Below are 20,952 nucleotides of genomic sequence, written 5' to 3'. Positions count from 1 at the left end.
GCTTTACCAGAACTGTGCCGGCAGCTCCTCGTAGCTTTGTGCCGGCAGCCAGTGCCCTGTGCTGCCACGGAGGCATTGGACTTGCTGTGCTCCAGAAGGATTTTTCTGACATCCTTCACAAGTGCCCCTGGCTGCTTCATTTCGCACGTTATCGTCAAAGTGTGCAACAAGCTCCTTACATGGCTCCATACTTGCAAACAAGCAGGAGAGGGCTTTGTTGAACAGTCTTTTTTAACTGCAGGTTTGAAACAGGAGAAAACTGAGAAAGATTAAGAAAATTGTCTCGCGTACCTACGCTGTTTGTCATGTTTTTAAAAAGGAAGCAAATCTCACAGATGTTTGATTGCCCAGTTACAAACGCACCGCTCGGGAGGGTGGAGTCCAGGGAAAGTCATATGGAGGGGAGCCTGATCCAGTGGGAGGTGTCCTGCCCATGGCAGTGGCATTGGAACTGGATGATCTTTGAGGTCCCTTCCAACCCAAACTATTCTATGAGTCTATGAATCAGCACCACTGTTCCCCCTCTTCTGTCTATCGAAATAGCCCCCCCAGCCAATCCAGGATGGGGCTCTGTGAAGGAAGGGAACCGGTGCAATAGGAGTTGATGGCGGTTTGGGCTTCTCCCCCGTGCCCTTGGCTGTCAGGGCAGCCCAAAGCGTGGGGGATGCCCTGCAGGGCCTGACGCTGGAGGAAAGGGGCTCCTGCAGCCACCAGCCCCATCTGCCCTGCCCCGGACATGCCGTTGTGCTCCACCGGCGCCCTGCAGGTAATTGAGCTGCCTGCTGCAAGCGCAGGAGCCCGCAGCCGCGCAGGTAGGTGCTGCGAGCCAAGCAGCCCAGAGTCTCACATCCATAATTGGCTCCCGGCAGTGCAGCAGCTCCCACTTCACCCCCCCATGTTCCCTGGGAGATTGCAGTACCGTTCCTCCGCCGTGCCTTGCCCCGCAGCCTGGGCACGGGGCAGGCGTGCCTTAAATCGCCCGAGTGGGTTACACACGGGCGGCCTCGAGTCGAAGCAGTCACAGATTTCAATGTGCGTCTGCTGCTTTTCTGCCTGTGCTCCGCGTGCACTGCAGGGGGACGGTGGGGCTGCTCCAAGCTGTTGGATTTGTGACCAGTTTCTGTGTAGGCAGAGCATTGTCTTTGGGGAAGTGTTGTTGCATGCTCTCTCTTTCCCACAATACCTCCTTTTCCTAGAAGAGAACCCAAAACTGTGCAGTTCTGCAGCTGGAATTTGCCATGGCTCTTAGAATTCTCTGGCATGCAGAGAAGCAGGTTTCTGACCAGCTGACAGGCTTTCTCCGCAGGGCTAACCATTGCTCTCAGCAGGGGATGCAGAAGTAGATCCATATTGTAGCTTCTAAAGATGAGCTAAAGACAGAATTCCAAACACAGCAATCCTGGTGTCTGGGGAACTGGAGATCTAATCCCCCCCATTTCATTGCAGGACCTGAATCTGAAATGAGACCAAGCTAAAAAAACACATGAGCTGAGAGTTTGGGCTTTTAAAAGGGGGGAGGCACCAGCTTGGAACCAGGGCTCGCACCTGGGACCTCTCCTGCCCCGTGGCATTCTACCAGAACACAAAGCTTGCAGAATCCCATTGTCCGTGCAGATATTTTAGATGAAGTTTGTATGACTGGAGGATCAATACCGTATGGCATGTGTGTTAAAATAAAAACATGCGTGCGCTCATGGCTGTAGTTGCTGTATTCCACACAAAAGTAGTTGTGTTTTTTTTTTTTTTATTATTGGGAAAATTGTTAGATTTGATGGTGGTATGTAATTAGTAGTTTGCCAGCAATAATTACAGGGCTGTGCTCCAGAATAAATGATGTAGCATTCCTGTGCATATAATATGGTATACCACAAAACAGGAGTTGGAAAATTGCAGCATTGCTGGATCTTCATCTATCTGACATGTTGAAGGGGTTTTGTGCTCTGATAGTTTATGAAAAATAGCAACTATGGTGCACTGTGAACCAAAAGGCTTTCTTTGTTAAATTAACCACAATTGCAACCACAAATTATGGCTTCACAAACTATAGATTTAAGACTGGCTTTTCATAAATAGAGCTTCTTTGTGTTTTAACAAAACATACATAAAAGAATGGAGCTGTAGAATGATGCCAGAGTAGCTTTCAAAATCATCAGCCCATTCAAGCCTTTGGAATACAATCATAATATTTGTTTAAACTTTAATATCCAGGAAGGGAATTCACAGAAATCCCATAAGCTTAACACAGTTCTGATATAATTTCTGTGTGCCTTAATGAAATAATAGCAAGACAGTGACCTTAAAAAAGATGGGATTATGTACATTTAAAAGTTCGTGTGTATTCAAAAGTTTCGCTTATGTGAGTGAATAATTGGTCACTAAATGACTAAGCAAAGGTTCTGCAAAATGAAATGTGGCAGAAAAATCTTCATGTGGATTTTTTCTTGTACGCATCACAGCCATATATGCGAAGGACCCAAATCTTTCGAAGTAGACAGAGTATTGCCAGTTTCTATCAAAGGTGCATTTGCCCAAAAAGAGTTTTCTCCAATACTGGATGATTGCTGTGGATTTCTCCAAGTTTTAAAATATCTTACAGATTATTGGCACGCTCATTCCCATTTTGAAAGGCATACTTTTGGCAGCAGCAAGCTGAGGAGAGCCATGTGTTAACATCCTGGTTTAGCAATATGTATTCCCACATGCTAAGCTCTCGTACAAATGCAGTTTTTATTGCTATTGACTTCAAACAAAGATGCTTTGACATCTAGAGTTGTATATGTTACAGATGCAACGCCTAACCATACTCATGCTGTATATTTTAGGATGAGCTGGCTGCAGTCCCAATTATATGATCAAGTATAAACACGCCTAGGATACAGGGCCCCATACGGAGAGTCCCTTATCTGTGTTGTGCTGTGTCGTACTGCACTGCAACATCTTGCCATGTCTGATATTTTGTACTCCAGCTCATTTGCACGTTGTTGCTTAACACAATATATAAATAACACGTAGGTGCAGGCAACATCGCTCAGCTTCTGACTTTGAATGCGGAACAAGTATCGTTAACGTATAGCTTAGTCGCTCCCAAATCCACAGCCCAAGCATCACCTCCCCAGAATTGTAGCCTCTCCATTACTTTCCCATTCCGTATTTTCTTACCCTCACACTAACAGTGAGAAGGAGGATAATAATTCAGTTAGGAAGCATTTCTAAGAAAGAAGAAAAATTGTATTTGTCAGCCAAAATCTTTTGTGCTAAGTAGAGGAACTGCAGTTTAAGGCTCGGTATTTTGGAGTGGTGGTTGGCTGTTCAGCTTTGGAGCAGTAGAATGGTTTGCTGGGTAAAGTCTTTAGAAAGTTGAGTAAATCATTCGTCTCCTTCCACTGCGGTCCTCAGAAGGAAACCAGAGTTCTGCTTCACTTCTGCATCCATCTTCACTAGAAACCTGAGCCCATAAGGGCCAGCTGGGGCTTTCTTTTCTCTTCATAAAAGCTCCAGATTTTGTCGTGGCTGCTGGGCGCTTGGGGTGGGAGGAAGGTATGCACCAGCTTTCACTTGGATTCACCCACTGCCTGTGGCCTTTAGACTTTCCCCAACAACAGAAATCCTGCCACTCCTTTCATTTGCATCCAGGAGAAAGTTGAGCAGGCGCTTCTGCCCTGTAGAAGCCCCCCATTCCACGTCTCCACAGCATCTTGCAGGCTGCTCACAGGGAGGTTTGCCCGAGGGAGGTCCCAGGGGGCCGACAGGTCCACGGGGAGCTGGGGGGCCCTGGGGGCTGCCCCATGCTGGTGACCACGCTTGGCAGGAGTCATAAATACAGTTCTCGCCTGTCTCTGTTCTTCAAAGGTAACTGGATTTGTGCTTAAGGTTTCCACTCCTGTAGCTGGCGGTATGTACAGGAGTTCTTGTAATAATAATGAGCTGTAAATATTTTGCATCTAATTCTGAAAGGTTACTTCAAAGAAATATTTCTTCATATCTCTTGGGATCTTTTTTTCTGTTGAAATAGACATTCATGAGTGAACTACTGCAATTACAAGGATGTTTAGAGAATCACAAAGGTATTTATTCTTGTCTTGGCTAGTTTATAGTAGCAAAAATTGCAAGTGGAAAGGCTAAGAAAACGTATTCTAAAAACAAATGTGTAATTCTGTTGTTGAGAGTTAGAGTCAACAGTGTTTATTCATGAGGCTTAGCTGCCCCGGGCGAGAGCAATCAGACTGGAGGTACCACCTCCTGTATCCTTGTTCTCTTTAATTGGAGCCATAGCCTTGGATGCCCCGAGGCGAAGGGCCGTCTCTAACCATATTCTGTTCGGTTTATGAACGTTTGAAAGTGCAGTGGAAAAAAACATTCTTTTGTTTAGGCAGTTTCAGACTTCCCCTCCCTTTTCTGTTCAGCAAGTGAAAATTGTATGTCAAAATTAAGCTCTTGAGCAGCTATAGATTTTGCGTGTAACATGATAGTCCGATGGCTAAATAGTTTTGCAGCGCATATGTTGTTAGGCCTGGGAGCAGAGCTGTGCATCACCAGGGACGAAGACCTGTGGTGCAGCTCCTGCAGCCGCGCTCTCGGCAGCGGTGGCAGCTCCGGGTGCCCGGCAGGCAGCCTGGCGCGCCGCACTGGCCCCTGCGCACGCCCTCCCCAGCGCACACCCTCCTCTAAAGCAAATCACAGCATATTTGAACAGTTTCACTGCAAATTCCTGTGTCACTTCATTCCTATTTTTAGGCCCTGGTGAGGGTACCCAGCGCAGTTACCAGCCTAGAGACAGATTCAATAAAAGATTCAATAAAACCTCTCTCCGGCTGCCTCCCTGCAGAAGCCCAGGTGGGGACTCGCAGTGCAGGAGGTGGCTGGCGTCTCTTATTGAATCTAGCTCAGAGTTTATCCGAGCTCTTCCTGAATGTTTTTCTCTCTCTGCTGTAAAATCCTGATTTCCTCACAACATCTTTATGCAACACTATCGTTAAGTGCTTTCTCCTCCTATTGTCAGCACTGCTAGCCTCAAACCGCTTGAAGCTTTTGGCTCCAAAATAAGAAGTGTGGTCTGGCTTAGCGTTTGAGGAGTCCTCTGTGCTTTCAAGCACCAGGCTGGTCTGATAGAGTCTTGTCCCAAGGGGGGGGCTCTCCACCTGAGACAGGGATCACTGGCAGAGCGTCTGGTTGTGATCCTGCAGCCTCAAGTCAGACCTGAGTAAAAGCAATAGCTGCAGCCCCTCTCACCTCATGTCTCTGCGAGCACTCGGGCTGCCCCCCATGCCCTGGCGTCCCAGCACCTTCAGGAGGGGAGTTCAAGCTCGGTGCAGAGTGCTGGTGTGGTCTGCTCAGGCTGTGTGTTGGATGTTAGTGCTCAGAGAGCATCTTGAAAAGGCGAGAAAAGAAGAATACACCCCATCTAAGCTTCACTTTCAATTGCGCCAGCCCGCTGCCTGGTCCCACTGCTCCGAGAGCAGAGTTTGAGCAAGTAACACCCAGCATTGTCATCTGGGTTTGCGCATTCAAGGGCTGAACCGAGAACACGAAGTAGACATCTGAGATTGCACCCTGCGTGCAGCACTTACCCATGAACTCCCCGCCTTTCTGGAAGGGTGTGAAGTGGCTTTTGCTGCCACTGATACTGCTTTAGTTTTCTTCTGTCCTGCTTCAAGCCAGCTTCGTCCCACATTGTGTCTGGCTGCTATTGAAAGTAGGTAAGAAGAGAAAGGGACAGTGTGAGAGGTGACTCGATGGGCCAGATCCTTGGCTCTGGGAACACTCGTCCTTCACCTGCAGGGACACACGGCCCGTTCATCATCCTCTGTAGATATATACAAGTGGAAACTTCAGGCTTTTCAGAGCCCCTCTGGAAGACTGGCCTTTGATTTGCCACCTCTTCTTAAAACAAAGTTACCAAGTGGCTTACAGATATCCCAGATTTCCTAGGATATCACTCCAGTTGTATCTTCACTGCCGCAAATGCAAAGGCTTTTAAAGACACCTGTTTACTTAGGTGTTTTGTGCAACTGGCAAGGCTTAAGAGTTATCCCTGAATGATATCAATTCTGGTGAAGAGTATGTCATAGCTCTGGAGGCTTTATCGAAGTAACCACGTGCTTTCTGGAGTGCAGGTTTCAGATTTGAGTTTTTATTTAAACTCTGGTCTTCTTGGGAAAACGCCTCCCCTTCCCTCCTGTTTTATTGCCCCTGATCCAAGGCTGGACCGTCTAGAGGATGGCATAATATTTGCTGCGTATCTGCCTTGACAAATGGCTGTTTCCCACTGGGATCCATCGGGGTTTGCTGGGCACCAGGGGCAGCAGGCTCCCTGGCTTCCTTGACAAGAATATTTGTTTAAATGCAGCAAGTCCTTTCTCTGGTGTTGTCTTTGCAAAATGTGGAAGGGTGAGCCTTTTGATGTTTGTTATTTACAGTGTTTTCACATCTGGTTGTCATTTGTGACACAGGCTCTCCTCCTTTTTCTATCCCTGTGTCTTCCTGTAAAATTCATTTTGAACATATCAGCTCATGTGGCTTTAATGTGTAGTAGTTGGCCAATGCATTTAGCAGGCTTATAGCAGGCCAATAAAGAGGTAACTTGGGTCATGCTGTGCGCTCTTGTAAATTTATCCCAAATTAACCCTGATTGGCATCCAGGTCCCCTGCGGCACAGATACAGATGTGCGTGCTCTCCAACGTCTGCAGTTCCTTGAGGAGCTGCGCCATAAATCCACAAACCCCGGTGACCTGGAGTCCGGGTGGAGGGTTTGGGCATGTTGTTGCTCCTGTGCTTCACGGCCAGGAGAGCTGGCTGGGGTGGGTGCCCGCAGGATGCTGGTGGTGGAAGAGCAGTTCCGTCTGTGCATTTACATGTGAGAATCCAGTTGGTGTTACAAGAGGGTGGTGTTCTCCCTGAGCAGCACCGAGACGCGGACTGTGGTGTAAATCCTTCTTGTGGCTCCCCATTTCATGCAAGTGGTTTGAATATCTTCGTCCAACAGGTTTCTTTGGGGCTTGAATTAATTCGCCTTCCTCTTGGAACATGCAGCGTGGGCATGGCAGAGCAGGCTCTTTCAGCTGCCTTCGCTTGCAAAGGAGAGCAGGGGAAGATCAGTCAGAGCAGCCAAAGCATCGCTGCAGTCCTGCAGTCAGCCAGGACGCGAAAGGGAAAACATACCCATCCATTTCCAAATGTCAGCAGAGATCCCCTGGAAATTATTTATTGCGTCTGCTGTCGTATTTAATGATTTAACAATATACTAATAATCATAATATATTAACTTTGTGTAGTGATATACCGATCAATATAAAATAATGAACACATCTAATGGATTTAATAGTATACAGATGTTTACTGCCTTTCTCCCTGAAGCTTTTCAGATGATGTCTCGAGGCCAGCTGAAAGCGGCGCTCGGGTGGTTCCGCTCCCTGGCCCCAGAGGCAGCTGCTGTGCCGGGGCCATGCGCGGACACCCCAAAGGCTACAGAGCAGGCGTGCAAGGGCAGGCGGCGTGGAGCGGGGGGCTCAGGGGGTGCACCGGCCCCGCTCGGGCAAGGGGCAGAGCAGGGGCTCCCCGACCCTGTGGGTCACGTGGCTGCGGCAGGCGCTAACCAGGCGCGGCAGGCGGTGCGGATCCTCGGCCCCTGTGGCCATCGATTAGCCATTTATTAAAGCACCTATGAATCACCGCAGTAGTAATTATATTTTAAATACACCTACTAACAACTGTTTTGCAACGTGTGGGTTAATCACGATTAAACATTTCCTTTGCTTTTCTCTTCTCTCTCCACCCTGATCCAAATTTCCCTGGGGCTCTGAATGAATCCAGGGACACAGAAGGCTGCAACTAACATGGAAAATAGAGGGAAAGGAGTCCAACCTCAGTCCATCAAAGGAACGGGGTGGGGAAGGAGTCGTGCACACACATGCACACCATGCGTGCACACGCCTGTACGTGCGGGGAGAATTAACTCTTGCTCCATGCAGTCTTTGGTCATGTGCACGCACACCCCCCACACGCAGTGTGCACACAGAGACCGCTGCGAATGCCCAGGTACCAGCTGTGTGCGTGGACACACACACAGAGGACATACACGCACACTCAAACTGCACACACCGCGTACGGCCGCTCTGCCTCCACCCAGGCCACACACATTGATAGCAGCTCTGCACGCATGCAGGTGTCGTGCACACACAGACCGTGTACACACCTGCGCTGTGCACACACAAGCTGTGCACACAGTGACTGTTCACACTGACACAGCTCATGCACAGGCGGCACAAAGCTGTACGCCATGCACACACACACACAGACCGTGTACACACACACACGCTGCTGACCTACAGACTGTGCACACCCTCACGGGCTGCACACGCCCCCCCATGCACGCACAGGCTGTACACACACGGGTCGTGCACACCGTACACACCCAAGCAGTGCACAGGGACATGGGCGGTGCACACATAGGCCAGCAGTTGGCACAGTCATCACCCATATGCACACTCACCCCATGCACACACACCCCCCATGGGCACAGACACCCCCCCATATACACACCCTCCCATGCACATGCAGACGTACCCCATGCACACACACACCCATGCATACACACACACACGTGCACACACCTATGCACACACAGGCAAAGCCCACGCATAGCATACACATCCCATGCACACACCACATGCACACACACACCGCCCATGCACACCCCTCTCCCCATACACACGCCCCCATGCACACACCCCATTTGCACACACACATGCACACACATCCCATGTACACTCCTCTCCCCATGCACATGCCCCCATGCACACACCCCCATTTGCACACACACGCTCACCCCCAGTGCACACACAGCCCTGCACACATGCCCCCTGTGCACACCCTGCATGCACACACACTCCATGCACACACACTCTCCATGCACACACACACACTCCATGCACACAGACACACACGCTCCCCATGTACACACACCCCCATGCACACACACACACTCTCCATGCACACACTCCCCATGCACACACACACACACACACACTCCATGCACACACTCTCCATGCACACACTCTCCATGCACACAGACACACACGCTCCCCATGTACACACACCCCCATGCGCACACACACACTCCATGCGCGCACCCCGCCATGCGCGCTCCCGCGCTCCCGGCCCCGCCCCTGCCGTCCCTCCCCCCGGCGGGCGGGGCTGGGCGGGGCTGCGGGCGGGGCCGTGCGAGGCTGCGGGGCTGCGGCCGCTCGTGGGGAAGCGCGGAGCCAGGGAGCGCCCCGCCGCCGGGGAGCCTCCGGATGGGGCCTGGCTGGGGGCCGCCCTGCCGCGCTGAGCCGCCGCCCGACGGATGACGCCGTTTCCGTTGGTTTTGCCTTTTTTCCTCTTTTTGCTGCGTGCCCGCGGGGTTTCTTTTTTTCTCTCCGCCGCGCGGGTGATGGACCCGTAGCGCCGCGCGTGCGGGGCTGAGCGCGGAGCCTCGCCGGGAGCGGGAGCCATGCCCGAGCCGCCCGGTGAGTACCCGCGGGACCCCCCCGCCCCCGCGGGGCACAGCGCCGCTTCCCGGGGCGGACCCGCCGAGGGGCTCCGTGCCGACAGCGGGGGTCCGGGGAGGGGGGCGGCAAGGGTGGGTGCAAAAGGGGGAGAAACGGCGCCGCGGATGCGCTGTGCTCCGGAGCTCCTTTCGCGTGTGGTTTCGCACATTCCTCCGGCGCGACCGCGTCCCCTGGGGTGGAGGATGGAACCGGCGCCGCGAGAGAGCGAAGCCGGGCGCCTCCGTCCCCTTCCCCCGCGGAACGGGCTCCTACGCGGGGTTCCCGCGGCGGGGAGGATGGGGGTCCTCCAGCGCGGAGAGCTCTGAAAACCGGTAACGAACTTAAAAATAATCAGAATTAAAAAAAAAATTTACAATAACCTACATCGAGCCCGGTGTGCGCCGGAGCCCCTCTGCGCACAAAGAATGACAAGTTGTGAAAATGCTCCTCGTGGGGTTTTTGTCTCCGTGTGCCCCTCGCGCGGGTGCCCGTCCCCCCTGCGCCCCTCATCATCGGCTCCGTAGCGAAATTTAATCCCATTAAGAAATTAAAGCTTGTGTGTTTGAAAGTGATAAATTTGAAAAAAGGAGGGGGGGGGGGAGGAGGGGTGAAATAAGATTTCCAGGTCTGGTTAACTAAAGATGGTTTGGAAAAAGAGCTCGGGAATAAGGCGAGGGCAGAGGGAAGGCGAGAGGGGCGTTTTCGAAAGGCTCGTGGTCTCTCTGGATTTTAAACTGGTTTTTAGGCTCATGACATCTTCCTGAAGTTGCGCATTTATGGGGGCTGCTTGCCAGCTCATCTTCTCAAAGCATGGGCCTGATTTTTTGTAGCGTTGCGGTATCCGAGGTCCTTTTAACCTAATTTGTAACAAAGATAATTTCTTGTTATGTAAGTTACTGTTCGGAATGATTGCTTTGGGTCGTGGGGATCGTCCTTAACCGGTCTCCCTGTGCCGTGGGGGCTAGAATTGACTTTGCTGCCGGTTCTTGAAAGAAAGCCTCGCTCAACTGGAAAAGGCTGCCGAGGTTTTATGGAAAAATAGCGTTTCCCCATTCATTCTTTCTCGGGGGTTAAAATCTCGGGTCATCTCTGGCCAGAATGTAGTTCGGAGGTTTATGTTTATGTATAAATCCGATTTTCCCCACATACACTTACAAGGGAGAGCTTTGTGATGTGTACGCACAGCATTAACTTCCTGCCAGTGGCAGACTTCTAGTGCTCTCCTCAAGAATTTTCCGCCTTACAAACAGCGGTTCCCTAACACTGGCCTGTGCTAAAGCCAAAAGGCACTGCCTCGAGCTGCCCAGTTTCCCTTTTCCAGAAGAGATTAATGCCATAAAACAAGGAAGGCAGTATTTTATTTAGTCGGGTGCTGAGTTTTTGCTAGTACAGAGCGATTTCCTTATTTTATTTTATTTGGAAGGTGGGTTATTTTGAGTGAAACCTTAAGCCTTGTTTGTCGGAGAGGGGCAGTCTGTTCTCTTAAACCAACGAAGAAGCAGAATATATGCCGGTGTTATTCTGTGGGACACGCAGTCCTCTCTTGGACCTTGTGGCCTTCTGCATCAAATAGCGGTGCGATGAGTAGCTCTGGTATTTTTGAGTTGAAAAGGGAACTGGAGTGTGCTTCGAATTCCAGTGATAAACTGCAGCTATTTAGCAGTCGCTGATATTTAATTTGGTCTGATTTTGCAAGAACGTTTGCATTTGAAGTGTTAACTTTCAGTAAGGGCTGCAGATATTAGTGTTTGCTGTTGTTGCTTTTCAAACTAAAAGCTGCTAAGATGTTTAATGGTGATATGCTGACAAAAGTGGCGATGAAAAGGGCTGCATTCCTCGCTGAGCCTGTCTGGGCTCTACGGAACTTCGGGAAAGCACAGATGTGTGTGTTTTCTGCCTTAAATCTTTCCTTTCATGGAGTTTTTTTCCTTGCTCTTGACTCCCAGCATCGTTGTGCCGAGTGACCCATAACAGCTCAGGATTGTGGTGTCTGGATGTGTTTGAATGCGAAGCAGGCTTTTTAAAGCTGGTACAGTAGAGTCAGTCAAGTAAAATTATTTGTATCACCGAAATAGGAAATGTAAGCTGGTTAGTTTTAATGAGTTGATCAATTTACAAGATCTGAAGTCGAGCAGGTACAGGAATGTGTTGCTCTCTCCTTAATAGCATGTTTGAGCAAAGATTGGCATTGTGCATCAGAAAATGGAATTTTAGGCTTTCATGCAGTCTTTTATCCTTCTGAATAAAGATGGAAATTCTGAACCAGGTAAAGAAACATATGGTTTTACCAGAAATTGTTTCCTAGAATGATCAATTACAAGGAGATGTAATGAGAAATACACTCCTTAGGGAGAGGAAGGAGGGATTGCCATTACATAATATCCCTTGGAGAGTTTTCTGTATCGCATAATGAGGTTGGTGATGGAGCATTTGGGAAAATGCCTATGGATAGGAATTTTTTCTTCAGATTTCCTTAAGCAAAACATATGACTGAAAAATAGACTTGTTAAAAGTAGTACTGATAGGTCAGTAGGTGGGTGCTTTGCCTCTGTACATATTTCTTTTGTTCTCATTACTACTAAGAGATTAGGTAACCGTAAGATCAAAACGTCTGCAAAGTGAGAGGTGGTAGTGAATAATTTCCTTATTTATTTAACATTGAGGGTAAACTATTAAGGGTTTATGTTCTCTTCGAGGCTTCATTAAATTATTTTTGTTTATCTATTGAAAATAGGTCCTAAAGGAAGAGGAAATCTCTAGCCTTAGTGGTGGAAACACAAATGGCTTTATCCTCGTGCTGGTGAAAATGAAATACGTAGAAAGGCGTATACGTGATGTTGTGAATTAAGTGAAACTTGGTAGCTGGGTGTATGTTGCCGAAGTCCTCCTAATACCCAAAGGATTGCCTGGGAGCTGACTTTCAGATGGAGAAGAAAGCGCTTGTTAAAAAGGACTTAAATACAGCCTTACATTTTTGTAGCTGTTGCCTTAATCAGGAGGGTAATCCATCTCCACAGAGCTGCCCACCAGCAGAGTTGGCGCTGGGAGCCCTGCAGGAGCGTCCACCTCCCGGATCCGCCGGCCAAGCTGTGCCCGCGTGTGGGCTGGGGTTTCAGCCCCGCCGGCAGGAAGGGGAATGGTCCTGCACCTCTGCCTCTGCAGGGGATTTGCTTCCTTCGAGCTGCTCATTTACAGTCCGAGCGTTGGTGATCCTGGTCATTTTTCTGGTGGCTCGCCCTGCTCTTGCCCTTGGAGTTACGAAGGTGCTGCTGCTTCGCGGGTCCCCAGCGGGGGAGCTCAGCTGCTCCAGGTGGGTTTGCACAGCCATCCCTGGGTTCTGGAGCTGGAGGTGCAAAGGCTCCTTGGAATCCAGGCCCTGGTTCCAGAGGTGCATGGATAATATTTTGCAGTATTTTGCGTGCCACCGTGTGGCTGCCGGGGCACGTTGCAGCTGGGATTCCTCTGGCCGCCCCGGTTTGAGTGTCATCTCGGTGGTTTTGTGTCTCGGGTTAGGGTTGGTTGCCGGTTCTGGTTCACCTCACGTTGACTGAGATCCTGATTGTTGGAAATGCACAAGGGAGCGTTGCTGCTCGCTGCTGACCAGAGCATGGCTTTCAAAGTTTAAGGCAGGGCTTGGCTTTCCAGAAAGGGGGAAAGTGGTGCTGGGTTTAAGCACTGAGAGTTTGCAGAAAGGATTTGGTAACATAGAAAACTTCACCATAAAGGAAACCGAAAATGCATGTGACGGATATTGGTAAAGGGCTTGATGGCAGATGGTGACGTGGGATGGTAACCTCCCTTACTGCCCCATCCCGTTACGGCTGCCAGAGTGTTACAGAGAGAGCCCTAACCATCCGTGGGGAAACGTCTCCTCAAGATAGCTGATGTCATTTTGAGTGGTAAGAATGCCAGACCTGTGACCGTCAGTTCTTGTAAGCTTAATCTAGGATGGTGCTGTTGGCATCTGTATAGGAAAATTGGTTCTCAAAACATCATTTGTACCTTATGGCTGCACTGAAAGGGTTAAAAGATGAATAAAATCGGTGTTCTTTAAAGCATAACAATAACGTCGCTTCCTGGTGCGTGGCAGGAGAAGAGCTTAGAGTTTACATGAAGACGGCATTTCAAGGTGGCTGTTGTCACCAGAGAGGTTTCTAGCTTGCTTACAAATGAGATTTGTTTTTTTTTTAATATTTTTAATTTTGAAAGTACTCAGCCTAGCTTATGTTCTTGTGGGAGAAATGTTGAGTTGCCATGGAAGGTAGCCGACAAGGTTTTAATCTTGAATTAAAGCAGCAGACTAGATTGTTTGCCATAATGTTTCTGGGAAGGGTAAACAACAATCTGTACGTGGATGCTGTTTCCTGCAGTACTGATGTACCAGAGGAGAATCAGGGACACAGTGGGTATAAATCCCTGTTTGTTTCATTTCCGTGGAATAATCGGCAGTAAAAGTGTTTACAGTATTGAGATACCTGCAAGTAGAGCCTTACTCCAAAGCTGTAGGCTGTAAAGTTGTAGCGTGGTCTGCCTCCAAAAATGGTTGGAAATCCTTCACAAAATCTCTCTTAACCACATCCCTCCATGTCCCGGGATGAATTGGCTCTCTGGCAAAGCTTTCCGTCAAGGGTGGACTGTAATCCTTTAATGTTACTTCTTCAGTGCAGATTACGCAGCGAGAAATATTAGGAGGATTAATTTTCACCTGTCACTGCCAATAATAGATAACCTTGATACAGTGACAGGGCTTGGAATTTGGGGAGCAGAAAAGGCATTTAACCCTGTGGTGATTGCTGCAGGGGACCAGGTGGAAAATGTTGCCAGAACATGACCTCCCTGCTCACTGCCACGAAAGGGAGAGACGTGTTCGTCTTTCAGCTTCCTCGTCTGCCGCCAACGCTTTGCCTTTATCCGCGAACGTGCGCTGTAAAATTTCCTCGGTGCTGCAACGGTGGCACACACGCCTCGTGCTAATCAGCCCGGAGGCAGACGTTGGAGACCTTTGTAGCCTAGTCTTTTAATTCAAATGCAGTTCTGTTGCTTTTCATGATTTCAATTCCCAATCTGACTGGTATTCCTCATCTGCTAGCTGAAAGAAGCAAGCTAATGAAGAGTGGCTTCATTAGGCAGAGTGCAAATTTAGCCTTGCTTCTCTCCAACAAATGCGGCTGAAAAAACATCCCAGAAGTAACTGTGGTTTTGGTCTTCAGAGAAAGCGGAGCTGAGGTGTTTCTGCTCCCTTTCAAAATTAATTACTAGCTCGCATTAGATGAGCTTAAAAAATGTAGGCCTGCATTCTAAGACAGTGAAGGTAAATGGGAAGGAAAAAATGCCACCTTTCCCCCTCCGCTTCTCTTTTATTTTTTCTTTTGTGCTGAAGTTTAAATCTACAATCTGTTGAAAATGTAATGGGAAACCAGCCTACAGAAAAATGCCATTATTCATATCATCCTGAGCTCATTTATTTTATCTGCAGTAGTAATGATAAGACAGGCTGCTTGGCAATGCTGATAAGCTGAGAAATATCTTAGAGCTATTTGTAAAAGTTAAAGCAGATCTCAGTACTGAGAGATAGGGAAACTGATGAGCCTTTGGGCAATCTGCAGAGCTGAAAGCTAATAAAGATTTTAATAGGAAGGCCTCATTAGGATTAGGGAGAAGATCTGTTATCTGGGATTTACACAACACAAACGGTGGGGCAACTTTAATTTTTTGCTTCTTTGTGCGTTAAATACTGTTGCTGAATGTGAAGCCTTTTAATTCTGATCTGGATCTCTTCATACGTTCAAGGAGCCGTGACCAGCTGTTGGCTGAGCAAGATGGAAGGGCGCGGTTTGTGTGGGAAACGCATTTGCCACATGTGAGAAGTGCCAGAAAGCTGCCATATTCAGGAGCCAGTCAACTTTTGGGGATGCAGAAATAATAGTTGTTTGCAGGTGCCTGGGAGGCGTTCTGGTAGTGTCTGTTTTCTGCTGTGAACACTTCTAATGATGCTCTTTCGGGGCCAAAAGTTTAGAAGGAAGTTAACCCGTTGCTGTTGTGCTTGTTCTTGTGATGATTTAGATCAAAATACCATAACTGAAGGTGCTGGAGCATGTCCAGAGAAGGGCAACGGAGTTGGGAAGGTTCTGGAAGTGTTGTGAGGAGCAGCTGAGGGAAACGGGGGCTGTTTAGTCTGAGAGAAGGAGGCTGAAGGGAGACTCCATAGCTCTCTACAGCTCCCTGAAAGGAGGTTGAATGAGGTGGGTGTGGTCTCGTCCTCACAAGTAACAAGTGATAGGACGAAAGGAAATGGCCTCAAGTTGCACCAGGGTAGGTTTAGATTGGATATTAGGAAAAATTTCTCCACTGAAAGGGTTGTCGAGCACTGGCAGAGTCTGCCCAGGGAGGTGGTGGAGACACTGTCTCTGGAGGTGTTTGAAAGACACATAGATGTGGTACCTACAGACATGGTTAGTGGTGGAGTTGGCACTGCCTAGGTTTAAACAGTTGGACTCGACCTTAAAGGTCCTTTCCAACCTAAATGATTCTGTAGTTCTGTGGTAGCTTGTCTGCCCAGTTCAGCCTAAACGGAGTGTGAACTCCAAGTCCCTCAGTGGTGGCTTTTTCGTTAGTTGTTGATCACAATATGGGATAAAACTATTCTAGTAGAGGAGGTGTCTCCAGTGGAACTGGGGTTGGTATGGTAGGAGTACTGTGCTGTGGGTGACCTGACCGAGTGGTGTAGTGGGTTATACCGCAGGAGCAATTTCACGCACCGTGTGCATTCCTTATATGTGTGATGTACAAAACGTGCACTTCTTGGGGACCCGTAGTGTGTGCCAGCATCTATCACGTGGGCTCAGCTGTGCTGTTCCTCGTAGGTGGTCAGGTATGTAAGGTGTGTGTAAGCTGCTGAAAAAGCATTCGTTTGTCCAGGATTGACAGATATATTTAATATTTTTTCTCAAGGACCATCCAGACGTTTTTTGTGGTTGAACTGGATTGTAAAGCAGAGGAGAAGCCACACTGGAACATTCTTCAGTTTGCTTTTGAGGGCTAAGCCGTGTCATAACCTGATTCTGCTAAGCTACAGTTTAAATGTTTTTACATACGGCCAACGATCTAGTTGAATTTCTGATGTAGATGAAGGGGTTTGTGAGGTGATAATCATGCTGGCTGTGAAATGCCATGTGTGTGACCACACCTGTGTTTGGGAACTCTGGTTTCTTCCTTGTTTGGAGCGCATGTGGGTACAGGAGTCTTGGCTTCTCCACCATTTTCATGGCACAGACCAACTCCTCTGTTGCTGCTGGATCACATAACTTAGTGCTAACTACAGTAACGTGCTTCCATGGAAGAGTAATATTTATAAAGTACATTCTTGTATTTTCAGTTGTCTTAATGCAACGTAGCAGCCAGAAACCAAAAGGAAGTGCAGCACCATGAGCCACAGAGAAGTCTGTTCCAGACCGTAGTTCAGGATCTGCTGGTTTAAACCAGTAGTTTCCTGAGGCCTACAGTGGACAGGGTAATGATGGATTTAACTCCATGAATTCCATCTTCCACATGCTTAAGGAACTTACTCAGAGCAGCCGCAGCTGTAATCCCTCTCCTGTGCTCTCCCCAGTGTGGGGAACAGATGGGCAGGAGCTGGGAGGAAAGCACGCTGCTCCGACTGCCCAGGACCAAACAGTTCTCATCATGAGCTGGTGGGAGTTTATTGCAGCTTGTTTGTAACAAGTCACAGTTCATGCAGCAAACCAGCACGGCCTCCTAAAGAACTAGCGTATTTGCACGTAGCATGTTGCTCAAGCAAGGCTGCCATTTGAGAAGTTTCTGATATTTGTTTGATATGAATGAAACTTTTTGTTTTGTCTGTAGACCGCAACGGAACTGGAGCTGACTCGTATCAGGAGTGCCTTGATAACAAGCAAGGTATTAGATCAAGTCTCTCCAACATGGGCACTTGGGACTGATTTAGCTTGATTTCTTGCAGCTGAATCAGTTGCTGTCTGTCTCTCCTCGCTCTCTGTGTCTCCCTTTTTTCTTTTTTCTTTTTCTTTTTTTTTTTTCACTGTGCTAATTCACCGTTAACAGTTTCCATGTCAGCTAACCTGCTAGCTCAGGGTCTCATTACACATTTGTGATAAAGCTTCTTGTTTCTAGCACCCCAAACCTTCTGTTATTAAGAGTAGGACGTGGGAAGGTTGTGAGGCAAAAGTAGCACGTGCACTTGCTTACAGTTTTCTTCTTCCTTGAGGTTCAGTTGCACAGCCAAGCAGAAAAATGTTAAAGTTGAGTTAAGGGAAGGCCATGTGCTAGGCTGGGTTGCCTTAACACCAGGCTCTTGTGATAACTTGTGTGCTTGACAATGCTGACTCAGACCTCTCCAGCCTGCTGTCTTTTCCCGCGGCGCAGTTGATAAGAGCTGGAAAAGTCTCTTTGGACTTAGAAGGAAGTGATGATGGTGAGGGAAAGGAACCTGTTATTCCTTATCATATTGTAAGCATGGAAAGAAGAGTCACGTCCGGTAGTAAAGGACAACTGCAAAAGTATCTCAGAAACGGCACCCAAAGGCAAGAATGATGATGTTTGTATTTAGAAAAAGGGTTGGTGCATTGTGTTCTCTTCATGATGTCCTCTCCAAGAGCTGCAGTAAGTGCTACTGACATCACCATAGCCATGTAGCGAGTGTTTGAGCCTTCTGGTAACCAGGGAGAACAAGCACCCTTCAGTCCAGAACTTCATTCATGACAAGTGACAGCAAAGAGACAAGAGGGAATGTTTTTCCTGACTAGGTTAGAGGCATCAGTTACATGACAGCTTTTACCTTGCTGTTGACCCAGTAGCTCTGTGACAGTAGCTAAAATATCGTTTGATGAATTTCTGACCCTTCTTGCGTAGCTTTCTAAAGTAGTACCAAGAAACACACAAAAGCTATCCCAATTTTTGGTGCTTGGTTGAGTTTAATTTTCCGCTGGTGTCTTTGCTTTCAGTATCCATCCGTCAGTGTTTCTGTGTGCTTCAAGTCAAAGCTGCCGCGAAGTGCATTCCCCCTGCTGCTGTTGGGTTTGGGATGGGGTTGCCTGGGTGGGTAGGGTTTGGGGTTTTTTTTGTTTTGTTTTGTTTCTTTTCTCAAAGAAAAAATATCCATTGTCTCTCTGGTGACCTTTACGCTCAACTTTTTCACTATTTTTCTCTACTGGTTGTAGTAATACTAATCATTGCTAAGCTTTCCATTTCAGAACTTGGAACTGGAAGACTAATGTGGAAGAACTGTAATCAATAATGGGCTTTTTATTAGATTAAGTTTTAAAAGTCTTCCAGACCAATGTAATTCAGGATGTGCCTTTGATAGATAGATTGTTCCTGGGGAAGAAGAGTTTTTTCCAGTAAATTTTTTTTCTAGTTGGCTGGGGGGATTTGTTCATTTGACATTTTGTAGAAAGCAACTGAGTTTCACTTTCTAGAAAAAATTAGCATTCTCATTTTTTTTAAACCAATTGCAGCCCCTTTATTGAGTGTAAGTTACCCTGGCTGCTCTGGCAGGCAGTGTTAAACGGTGTTCGATCTATCCATCACTTGCAGTTGTCTGTCAGTATCCTGATTTTTTCTCGTAGTGTGGTTTCTGGTGGGTTCCTTTGACTTTGTTGTTAACATGTGAACCAGCTGTAATCATTAAAAGCGGTTTCAGATCAGTAATGAATGGATTTGGTTTGGTAGTTATCCACGTCTGTGCTACATCATCATGTTTAGAGTACAACTTTTTAAGAACACGAGGTTTAAGGTAAAAGTATAAGCTTTAAATTGTAGTCAGTCCCTTACTGTCCAATCCCATTATGTTTTGCAAGCATGCCATAGAGTTGAATCCACCACTTGCAACAATTTACATAATGTAAAATATATAACTGACAGCAGACCTATATTCTGGTTGCTTTCCGTTATGTTTATAAACAAAATACCACCAATGGTTAAAAGTAGCAGTGTGACTCCTTAAAAGTATTAAATCTTCGAGCCATGTTGAAATGCAATTGCCATGGCTTCTTTTATAACAGCATGCTTGTCTCCTAGAAAATTATGCTATAATGAGGTTTGGTTTATATATTTTACCCCTTTCTTCATTAAAGTGCTATCTCTTGGAAGGAGCGCTTTGTGTCTTGAAATACTGCGTGGTTAAAATGAAGGCAGGTTTATAAGGATTTAATGTACTTGGGAGCCAAGGTTTTGCAGCTTTTGGCAAAGATGTTTTAACAAAGGGCTTTCATGGTAAGGTGTGCTGTATTTTATCCAGGCACTTGCTCAATGAAGATTTTCAGTGTGTACTCATAGGCAGCTGCGTGGAGAAATTCAGAGGGAAACGGGCCTCTGAGAGCTAGTTGCCATCTTGGCTGTACTACGTCTTTATTCTTTGCAGTTCAAGCTCTGAATTTTATTTACCTCTTGAATCAAGGAAGGCAGTGTCCAGTCCCGTGACATGCAACAGTGTGAGCAGGTCACTGAGGTTTCTCTCCTTAGTGCTCAAAGGCAGGGTGCAGGAGAGCATGCCGGGGACAGCCACAGTGGGACCGTTCACAGTTTCTCAGAGTGAAACTTGGGTTTTCAGTCTTTTGTTTCCAATATTCATTATTAAAGTCATACCCTAAAAGCAAGACTTTGAATGTTTGTGGGTTTGGAAATGAAGAGAGGCGGCAGTTTGGATGCGTTGCCTCGCCACCGCAGCAGAAGACATGTCCTGAATCTGCGTCTTTCTCTGGGATACAGTTAATACCCACTGTTTCCTGAGGGCCAGGGGGTTCTGCCATGGAAAACAGGTATAAAATTACTACCAGTCACAGATGTTGCTGGAGCTTCTCAATAGGAACTCAGTGTTATTATACATAAAACAATTCTGTTTAAAAGGTTAGGCAATGAAAAGCACTTAGCTAGGGCTGTGGTGGCAGCCAGGAGACATAACCTCACATCCTTTGAAACAGTGCATTGCGAGATGGTCTAGGAAACTCATTCCTTCTTTGTATTCATAGAAAAATTGTATTTTACTTGCTTTTCAGTGGTCTTCTCTCCGTCCCCTTGCTTTCGGTGGGCTGGCAGTGGGTATTTCGTCCTGCTGGGCTCTAGCTTTCCAAGCAGAGCTATAGGAGGAACTCGTTTTTTCCAACTTTCTGTTGCTTAGAGGGTATGACGGTTCTGTGTTTTTTCCCCGCAGATGAATTAGTTGATATTATTTCGAGATGAACACGGTTTCATCTTTCTGATGGTACTGTTGACTTTGTAAGACTCTTTATAGTTTTCCTCTGGTATTTTACACTACCTTTCTAAATTCAGTGCTGCTTATTGATTTTTGTTAGCTCACCTCTAGAGGGAGGATGAATGTGTTCTGTAGCAACGTTTGGGAACAAGGACAGGAGGTAGTTCATCTTGACCGTAATCAAAATTAGGGCCACA

The 20,952-nt window shown here is 47.5% G+C and overlaps 1 protein-coding gene across 22 annotated transcripts in view; it reads left to right on the top strand.

Moving 5' to 3' along the window:
• Positions 1 to 20,952, top strand: part of FBRSL1 (fibrosin like 1) — a 539,160-nt gene that overhangs the window by 420,271 nt on the left and 97,937 nt on the right. For 16 of the 22 annotated variants that reach the window (XM_054082211.1, XM_054082227.1, XM_054082219.1 and 13 more), the window contains one exon: positions 17,392 to 17,445. The exons of the other annotated variants lie outside the window; for them this stretch is intronic. In XM_054082211.1, the coding sequence (XP_053938186.1) occupies positions 17,392 to 17,445 (54 nt within the window). The remainder of the gene's footprint in view (positions 1 to 17,391; positions 17,446 to 20,952) is intronic. 22 annotated transcript variants of the gene reach the window in all.

The sequence above is a fragment of the Cuculus canorus genome, chromosome 17, assembly GCF_017976375.1.
Source record: "Cuculus canorus isolate bCucCan1 chromosome 17, bCucCan1.pri, whole genome shotgun sequence".
Classification (NCBI taxonomy): domain Eukaryota; kingdom Metazoa; phylum Chordata; class Aves; order Cuculiformes; family Cuculidae; genus Cuculus; species Cuculus canorus.
This window is presented reverse-complemented; position numbering and strand designations above follow the sequence as displayed.